General features: G+C 47.0%; 1 protein-coding gene across 2 annotated transcripts in view; it reads right to left on the bottom strand.

The window, feature by feature from the left end:
• Positions 1–78: 78 nt before the first annotated feature.
• The window catches only part of mgat5 (alpha-1,6-mannosylglycoprotein 6-beta-N-acetylglucosaminyltransferase), a 52,703-nt gene continuing 43,065 nt past the window's right edge, over positions 79–9,716 (bottom strand). The window contains exons 12-17 of one of the 2 annotated variants that reach the window (XM_047030945.1): positions 8,936–9,082; positions 8,633–8,749; positions 7,671–7,745; positions 7,333–7,490; positions 6,211–6,725; positions 79–155 (exon numbers count right to left, since the gene is read on the bottom strand). In XM_047030945.1, coding sequence (XP_046886901.1) covers positions 6,527–6,725; positions 7,333–7,490; positions 7,671–7,745; positions 8,633–8,749; positions 8,936–9,082 — 696 coding nt within the window. In that variant the 3' untranslated portion in view covers positions 79–155; positions 6,211–6,526. Of the gene's footprint in view, positions 156–2,493; positions 6,726–7,332; positions 7,491–7,670; positions 7,746–8,632; positions 8,750–8,935; positions 9,083–9,716 lie in introns of those variants that run through there. The other variant, XM_047030946.1, reaches the window with a different exon arrangement.

Here is a 9,716-nt window from a genome sequence, read left to right as displayed (position 1 = left end):
CTCCAGGGACCCCTCCCTAGGATGAGAGCCCCCCTTATCGTGACCATCCAGATGCCAGTGGTACTTCAGTTTAAAGACACCAGGTATCCATCCGGCGAAGTTTCCTCCATTCAGTCCGTCTGCCTCACATCGACCAACCTGGCAACCCGGCGGAACTGTGAAGGCAGAGAGAAGAATCAGGGGGAGCTTTGGGTTGGTTGGGAGGGAAAGGGGGGAGGGGGCGGGGGGTTGCAGAAAGGAGTCATGTTAGTGATGATGCCACCACAGCGGCCCCTCTACCAGGTGGCTCTGAAATGTCCCGTGTTCTCTAGGATTGAACTAGTGGTTTCTATTGGCCTTTAATTTGTAACAGTACTGTGTTTTTATTTTGAAGCGCCACTGTGCTAAGTAGATTGTGTCGTATTTAGTGTAGCCAATGCTGTCATAGTAGCAGATAGACAAACTGTTTTAGCTGTGCATAGGAAGCTTCCGGAAAAGCTGTGTTTGAAAAGCGTGACGTGGATGGCCCATTGGCATGATACACACACACACACTGTAGTCACTCTGAGAAGTAGTGAGGTTCAGGTTCAGACAGTAGACATACTATCACCATGTGTTTGTTCCAGCTATGCACTGAGCTAGCTGATGGCACCAACCTGCTCTAGGACTGTGCAAACCAGCATATCCGGGGGGGGGGGATTTGAATCAGCTGGTTTAGTGCATGGATAGTGCACAAGGTAGTACCTTTACTTTTTGAACCTCAACTGTGATCTCGGTACAAGAAGACAAACATACAGTCTCTCAGCTGCACACAAAGATGTACACTAACATCAACACACAAGAGAAGACTAAGAAGCACAATTATCCCCTTGGACTTGTCCAACATGTCAAATCTATATGGAGAAGTGTGCTGTCCTAATCAGGTCGCATCAGAGCGGGTGAATTTAAGCCTTGTTGTGGCACACCATCAACTAACAAGAAAACTGCTGCCAAAGACAGATTACACAGCTGGGGTTAAAACACGTTTTTTTTTTTTACTAGGGCCAAATCTTTTGGCTAGCTTCAACACTACTGGATGTTCACTGGTTCTGCTTCATCCCCTCCAGACGCAAACACAGTTTATTGACTAGGAAAAAGAACGAGCACACGACATACGCTTCTAATTTTACATGTTGACAATAGATTTTTGTGATTTTACCTTATACATTCAATACATACTCATTGTCAAAAACCATAATATGACTTATTCTTGTTGGCCAATGCCCACAGATATACTTTGGCTATAATTCGTGGATTTTTTGTCGTTTCAGCACCAGTGGCCTATAGGCGGCCATATCTATCGACTCTGATCCCTCTATTTAAATAATGTAGTACTATAATCAATTAAAACGATATTCCATCATTCTAGTTGTAAACAAGTCGATTTCATGCTACTGGTACTATCAACGATGAAAGGGGTTTGTTTACACATTTACGCTCATTGAATTCAAGCCACAAACTGTAGTTCAGGTACCAGCACCTTTCTGTACATAATAACTGAACTGTATCTAGCATTCAAACAAATGATGTAGATGTTTATACTGTGATGACAATGATCGCGTTCGAGATCGTAGTGGTCAACAATTCATGACTACACAGAACTTGCATCTCTATCACGACTTTGACCTCTGTAATGATTTTCAGAGGTGTGGATGGTGGATTGATGCAACAGAACCCTTTCAGTGTTTTTCTGTCTAACCAGGAGAGGCCACAGGGTTCTTCTATGTGTTGCTAAAGGCTTAGTAAGGCACTGGTTTAAGATAGCACACCTTAACTGTATGAATGTCTTGAATACAAAATCATTTAAAACCATGGATACAATTGTGGTAGGATATCCACTCTGGGCCACGTGCGAGTAGCATAGATGTAAGCCTATAAATGGCAAGGGTATCTTCTTCAAAAGTATTTTTATTTAATTGGGAGAACGGCTGGGCAAAAAAATGACTTTGTCGCAACTCCAGTGCATTCACAGGGATGGAAGTTAATGCTTAGTATACAGTTATGGTTCACCTGTTTTTGCTGCTGTATGTAATGTAAATGTACATATTGTATTGTAACATGTACAATGGCACATGAATGTCTTCTTTCTTTTGGGTTACTAGATCTTTTTACACTGGACAATAACACTGTAACTTGTATCACTTTCTACACACATTAGGGGTTGATATTACATGATAGCACATGCCAGGTCCCTGCTTTAATCCTGAACAGTGTTTACACTCTCTCTCCCTTTCTCTCTCTCTCTCTTAAACACAGTCTCTCTGTCGCACACACACATAGTGGAAATTAGATACATTTTCAGTGTGATGCATTTTGGGTTAAAGGGGAAGTAGCTAAGATTAGTTAAGATTTGCATGGCCTTAAACATTCAACTTCTCTAGAAGGGTGGAGTCCTCTTTGCTAATTGCAGCACTAAACCACCCCCCCCCCCCCCCCCCCCCCCCCCCCCCCCCCCCCCCCCCCACACACACACAGACACGCGTACGCTGGCAGATCTGAGCCACAGGACAGAGTTGGCCTCTTGGCCTCCATGTTTGGATGTTCAAGTGATGTATGTAAATATTGCAACTGAACTGCTGTAGTGGAAAGAGTGTATATTTAGATAAAGACTAGAAACTGTTTGTCACAGAAAAAAGGTTTATTGAAAAATAAAGTTATATCCTGCTTATTCGTCAGACTGTGAAAACAAAACATTTTTTCCCCACTGATTTCTTGTGATTTTGTCACTATTTCTATCTTCTCCATAATTGATTATAGACAGCATAAAACAAAGTCAAGTTGAAAACAGTGTGTGATGGTAGCATGACTATGGAACAACAAACACATTCAACCAGGGTTCCCAAAAATGGCAAGGAACCCTTTTGTTGTTTAATATACTCTTCATACATTTCATAACTGCCCAGAGTCCTCTTTCATGGTTATTTGTCAAGGGTTTCCAAACCACAACAGCATGGATCCAGCTCACATCCCCTCGTTCATAATGGTACGTCAAATCATGGAGAACAAACCATTGAACTACTAGTGTTGACGGCATGCTCAGAATACGTTGGTATAGGAAGTGAACAAGGCCACTCCCATACAAAAACAGCTGCTTTAATAGACTGTGTTGTACTGTACCCACTAAAAGCCTTGGGTGAACATGTTCACCACAGCTCTTAAGACAGGTTTTCTCTAGCCAATATCACCACACAGTCCAACACGACAGTTAGGCCTACCTATGGCAAGTGTTTACAACATAGTCCTGACGCTGCTTGTGAACCTAGGTGAACTCTGCTACAGTTTCTCCTCTGGCGGGCAGTTACTATACTGTAGTTCTACTGACGGTAACAAGAAGCCAATATAGTGACCATCGAAAGGCACGTCATATACTTGAAAACTGTAGCTTGGCTGAAGATTGTAGTCCTATGTACAAAACATGACGGGTCTAAACTGTTAAATCAGACAACAGAGTGTCGGGCAAACAAACATCCATATTTACAAAACATGTGCAAAAGGGGAAAAGGACAGGAAAAATAATTTGAATAATAAAAACATTAAAATGAGGTTCTTGCTGGCATGTACAATAAAATGGTGGCACTGCTATGGTCCAGTCTGATCCTGTACCAAGATAACAGTGAGAGGGCCACAGCGCCGTTCCTGTACCTACAACAACCAATGGATCTCAATGTAGACGGAAAACTCCTATCGGTTCTATTATGGAGACGGAATCACTTCTACATTATTCAGATTGGAACAAGAATCAGCTTTAAATCTTTCCGTTTGGAACCACAACCGATTCAATGAATCCCTGGCCAATTGAAAAGCCTGTGGATTCAGGGTGGAGATGTGCTCCACCTCACCCACCCACCCACCAAACACACGGAGTGGGCGGAAACAAACCCCGTGGACAGCTTCGTCCAGCTGTTCCGCTCAGTTCAGTTAATGATTTGGAATGTTGTGAGGTCAGGCTGGTGGACCAGGCAGCATGCTGCAGCAGCCAATGATCAAAGGCATTTATGATGTTGACATGGTGATGTCGTCATGGTGATGTTGTCAGTCCCCCGAGCTCAGCTCTGGGGATGAATCTGACTGGACCAAGCACACCAGCCTCAGTCACCAACCTGACTGGTGATGTTCACAAACTTAAATTACTCCATAAATACTACTACCCTCATAAAAACAAAGCTCCGCTCTATAAATAAAAAAAAAAAACATCAAAGATTTATTTTCAGCAAAGACAGAGATAAAGATTTGTATACAAAATAAATTAAAAAGAATTTAAAACCCTTATGAACAATATACAGTGTAATTATATATTCTGTTAAAACTTTAGTAAATAGGTTAGCATAGTGCATTTTCATTCACAACAAGGACTAATCATTTTCTTTTACTTCTGCTTTTTTTGGAAGTCTGCAGGCAAATTAAGATCCTAACAATCCTGATTCCAATAAACAAGAATGTGACAGTTAGTGTTTTGCTCACCAGTGGAGATTTACAGTGTGTACGTGAACAACTCAACCTATACACCAAGCACAGATGAAAGATCAATCAAATTAATATCCACGATGAATGACTGTTTAGAATTTAGAACTCTGTTACATGATCAATAACCTCAGAATAACATAACTGTTCTATGATTGATAACTTTAGAATTGATGTTCCACGATCGATAACTTTCGAACGCCTTTTAAATGAAATCATTGTGGCAAAGAGCGAGTATGATCTGATTAAGGTGACTGAGCTACCCAGCAGCAGAGGTAAAGACTGCGGCCCGAATCGCCTTCTTTTACTTTGTACTTTTAGTAGGTACTGCAGCTGCCCTTACAAAGTACATACTGTGGACGGCAGTATACGTACAATTCAAACAGTTTGGGACACACCAAATCATCATGTACCCACGTCTTAGACTGGGGCAGACAGGTTTATATTGGTCTGCTGTTGTACTGTTGACGCCTCTTCCACTGCACAAAGGATTGTGGGTCAGGATAGCAAGAAAAGCATGCTGACTCGCAAGCTGCTAAATGCTACCGGATGTTGTAGGACATCCTGGTTCTTCTGGACTACTGTATTAGATGTTTAGGGACATTCAAATATTTATTTGAAATATGAAATAGTATGAGTATTGGGACGTAGCCTAGGTGTTGCTCTTATAATAATAATAATAATGTGTTGATTTAGCAAAAAGCTTTTATCCAAAGAGACAGAAAGGGGATTTGAACCTGCAACCCCATGATCTGCAGTCCGATGCTCTACCAGAATGTTATCCCCCATCACTAGGACCAGGCAGACAGCACTGAGCACTGTAGAGGGACTAAGGAAGGTGGTTGGTTAAACTCACCTACTGTCTAAATGACTGATCCAAAGGCCATCGTTCATTCAAATCCTTTATTTCCCCAAAATCCTTTTTTTTTTTTACTGGCCTTTTTGGGAGCACATCCAATATTATGTGTGTGTGTTGGGGGTCAGGTGGTGTGTGTGTGTGTGGGGGGGGGGGGGGGTGATAGCTTTGTCTCTGTTCATGGGGGAGGGAGGAAAGGACCGGGGGGTCACAGGGAAAGTGACGGTTGGAAAAGGGAAGTTTGTACAACAGCATAATAAGCATTCATAGAAATAAAGACATTGAATCAAAAATGTTCATCTGCCTGCTCTCCCCCCCCCCCCCCCCACAGCCTAGACAGGAGCTGGATGGGCGGGCAGGCAGGCGTGAGCAGGTCAGGTACAGTGTTAAACTGGCCCGGTTTCTCCTCCGTGATTTAGCCTGGGTCGGCCATGTTAGGGACCTGGGCACACCAGTGCAAACCTACATCCTAGGGTTAGGGTTAACCTACATCCTAGGGTTAGGGTTAACCTACATCCTAGCTAAAAGAGTTCAAAGTTGACGACAGCGCCCTGGTCTGGTTGGGTTTTGGCAGAATGTCCCGCAGACAGACTGGTTGGCTGCTCCCTCGGAGACAGACACTGTGCAGGCTGCAGTACCACTCCCGACCCACCACAGGGCAGTAGAGAGCTCCATGGGCTCAAGGTCCATCAACTCAGATCACACAATAAACACACCTTTGATTCAAGTAATTCAGGCTGCTGACACACTGCAGGCAGCTATGCAGTGACCCTCCTTTTCCTCCTCCTCCTCCTCTTCCTCTTCCTCTTCCTCTTCCTCTTCCTCCTCCTCTTCCTCCTCCTCCTCCTCCTCCTCTTCCTCCTCCTGCTCCTCACCTGATAGAGCGTTAGTAACCGTCTTCATTCCTGGTCTCCTAGCTTGTGGAGAGCCTGCATGTCTCCCGTCAGCTCCATGATACAGTGAACAAGGCTAAATGCAGACACATAAATACAGATCCATCCCTCCCCGTCGCCCGGGGAGACCAGGTGTCTCCTCCCCACAGGCCCGGCTGGGACTCAGAGGGAGAGGGGTGAGGAGGAGGGGGGAGGGCCTGGAGGGGGAGGCAGGGGGGGTGGCAGACTGGCAGGCCCCCCTCAGCAGTGCTCTGCTTAGAGGGAGAGAGTGGAGGGTGGGGTCCCCCCCTCCCTGGTGCTATAGGCAGCCGGTGCACAGCGCCACCTGGCCCTTCATGTAGTTCCTGCAGGGGCAGATGCGTTTGAGGGAGGGGTGCGAGCCGGCACAGCTGAACAGCAGCAGGTCGGCCTGGAAGACGCAGTGTCTCCTGGCCTCGCTGTAGGCCGGCACCACCGTGTCCGCTGACGACTCCACCGTCTGGCACGCCACGCCAAACCTGCAACGCAACGCATCTTCACTGACACCTAGTGGACACAGCTTGTGGGTGTTTTTTGGGGGTATTTTCGAAAGAGAAATATGTCCAGTGTTCTTATTTAAACTGCCATCTGTTGAACAAAGAAGGTATTGCAGCATTTGCGTTTGTCTGTGAGACTGTGTTCGATTCTGTGCATGTGTGTGAGACTATGTGTGTGTGTCAGAGCCGGTGCGTGTGTGCATGTTTGAGACTGTGTGTGTGATGGGACAACAAGAGTCAAGTGGCTGAGCGGTTAGGGAATCGGGCTAGTAATCAGAAGGTTGCCAGTTCAATTCCTGGCCGTGCCAAATGACGTTGTGTCCCTGGGCAAGGCACTTCACCCTACTTGCCTCGGGGGTCCCTGTAATTACTGTAAGTTACTCTGGATAAGAGCGTCTGCTAAATGACTAAATGTAATGTACTGTGTGTGTCCAAGGTGGTGTGTGTGTGTCCAAGGCATGTGTGTGTGTGTTGGAAGCGTGTCGGTGTGTGTGTTGGAGGCGGTGTGTGTGTGTGTGTTGGAGGCGGTGTGTGTGTGTGTATGTGTGTGTGTGTGTGTGTTGGAGGCGGTGTGTGTGTGAGCGCTCACCGTGCCAGGTCCTTGTCCTTGTTGAGGTGCTGGAAGAAGGAGGGCTCACAGATGAGCTGCTCCTCCTGACACACCTGCTTACAGGAGCGTCCAGGCTCAGCCAGCTTCACCTGCAGGGCGCTGAGGGGGGGCCACATCACCTGGCCGTGGCAGAAGTCCTGGGGGGGAGGGGACACACACACACAAACAACAGAAAGATGAGGGGACACAGAGAAACAGAGAGAAGACATGTCAGAGAAGTCCACGCAGAGAGAGAGAGAGAGATAGATAGAGAGAAACAGACAGAGAGAGAGAGAGGGGGAAGGTCAGAGTACTAGAGAGAAACAGTGTTACTGTACCTGGTTCTCTATGAAGGCATTGACTCTCTGCAGCATCCCCTCACAGGTGAACTCATAGGGCAGGTAGGGTTCGATCTGCACACAAACACACACAGTTATGTTGTTATGTATACGACCTCAAGAGGTACGTTGTCTACAGTACCGGAAACTCCAGCTCCATGTGCCAACTGCTGCTGTTCCCCTGTATGAGGGCAGCAGTGACATGACACACTCCAGGTCTGTCCTCTAATCTGTTACAACACTCCTCCAGTATAACCACACTGCATGCACCACACTGCTCAGGAAGTACTGGTTGACCAGCTGGATTTATGGGGTGACACACACTTAATTAAATGGCAGTTGTATCTGTAAGAGCAACTTCATGTGTTACTCAAGACTCTGGGGAAGAGGGAGAAACCTTAGATGGAAGAGGCTGGAGGCTAGAGGCTGGAGGATGGGGGCTGGAGGATGGGGGCTAAAGACTTGAAGCGGGAGGCTAGAGACCGGAGGGTGGGGGCTGGAGGCTAGAGACTGGGGCGCCGGAGCAGGCACCAGGTCAGCAAGCGTATGAGCCTGCAGTTATGAACCAAGCCATTGTTCCTGATCGGCCAGCGAACACGAGGTCTGCCCTGGACCTGAATATGTATGGTCCCAGGGCGAGACAGGGAGGGGAGAAAAAGAGGAGAGAGGCAGCATTGGGGAGTGTGAATGAGAGAGCGAGAGAGAGAGCGAGAGAGCGAGAGAGCGAGAGAGCGAGAGAGCGAGAGAGAGAAAGCCCTAGCTCCCTATTCTCTATTCAGCTCATGTAAGTTGTGGTTCTAATTGCCTTTCTCAGCCTCTCCTCCTGCCTGCAGTGTGGGTCTGAGGCCAGGTTGTGTATGTGTGTCTATGAAGCAGTGTGAGTGTGCATGTGTGAGTGAGTGTTTCTGAGTGAGTGTGTGTGTCTGTGTGTGTGAGTGTGTGTGTGTGTGTGTGTGAGTTACCTTCTGGCTGAGGATGGAGCGAAGTGCTTTCTCCACCTCCAGAGGGTCCTCAATGTTCACCGTCCACACGTGAGGCTGCCCGATGTACACCTCTGCATACGGATGCTGGGAGGTGAGCTACACACACACACACACACGCGCACACACGCACATGTCTTGAACAATACATATCAAAACACACACCTCCACACACTCATAAGGCTCCGTCCCATGTTTTCCACTAACAGCCTCCTGACCCTGCTGAATAGTGCATGTGTGCAGGCCACACAGGTTACTGGTTGTTGGAGTGCTTTGACCTCTCACCTCTCTCAACGTGGGTTTGCCCTTGAAGAAGTCGGTGTTTTTGCTGCTCTTTGCCGGGTTGAACTTGGGGTTGAGGAAAACGCACCCATTGGCTATAGCCTCCAGGGGGGCGGGGCCCTCGTAGGGGAAGGATAGGCCGACAAACAGCTGTGGAGAAGAGGAGAGGGTTGTTATGTTACTGTGAGTCTTTACGATGGCAGCAACACCACTCAGCCTGCCAAACGTTTATTGGGTTTTAACCATTCCACAGTTTTCTGTCCTTAAAGCTGGCTCGTTAAAAGTTTAGTGAGAACAAAATCTCCCTCTGCGGACTGGAGCCGCATGTTCCCTGTAGCTCCTGTGGTATGTTTGTCTGTCAGTCACACACCCATACACATACATCTGGGTCGGCCTTGTTTACTCAGCCTAATCCCAGATTTAACAGACAGTCACAATGAGACTTTTTTTGTTGTTGAACAAATTCCAGTGTTCTGCAACCATCTTGGCTCTCCCCAACCAGTTTCTCCAGTAGTGACAGCGATGTGGAATACCCCAGAGCACCACTCCTCTCTAAGGCAAACACATCACATGGACACCCATGAAACCCACTCGTGACAGAACAAGTCGGGACAGTGTCCCCGACAAAGGCCCCACACACCGTGGCCCGGGGCGACGACGACAACACCAGGCCTTTCATCCAGATGAGCCAAGCAAATATTTGAGAGGCTCTCTAACAGGCTGTAACCAGAGGTGGCTTGCCCATCAAGCGTGCCACAATAATCTGTTTGTTTGAGCCATTAGC

The sequence above is a fragment of the Hypomesus transpacificus genome, chromosome 12 (assembly GCF_021917145.1).
Source record: "Hypomesus transpacificus isolate Combined female chromosome 12, fHypTra1, whole genome shotgun sequence".
NCBI lineage: Eukaryota > Metazoa > Chordata > Actinopteri > Osmeriformes > Osmeridae > Hypomesus > Hypomesus transpacificus.
The sequence above is the reverse complement of the archived record's forward strand: the minus strand, read 5'-3'. Positions and strand labels throughout refer to the sequence as shown.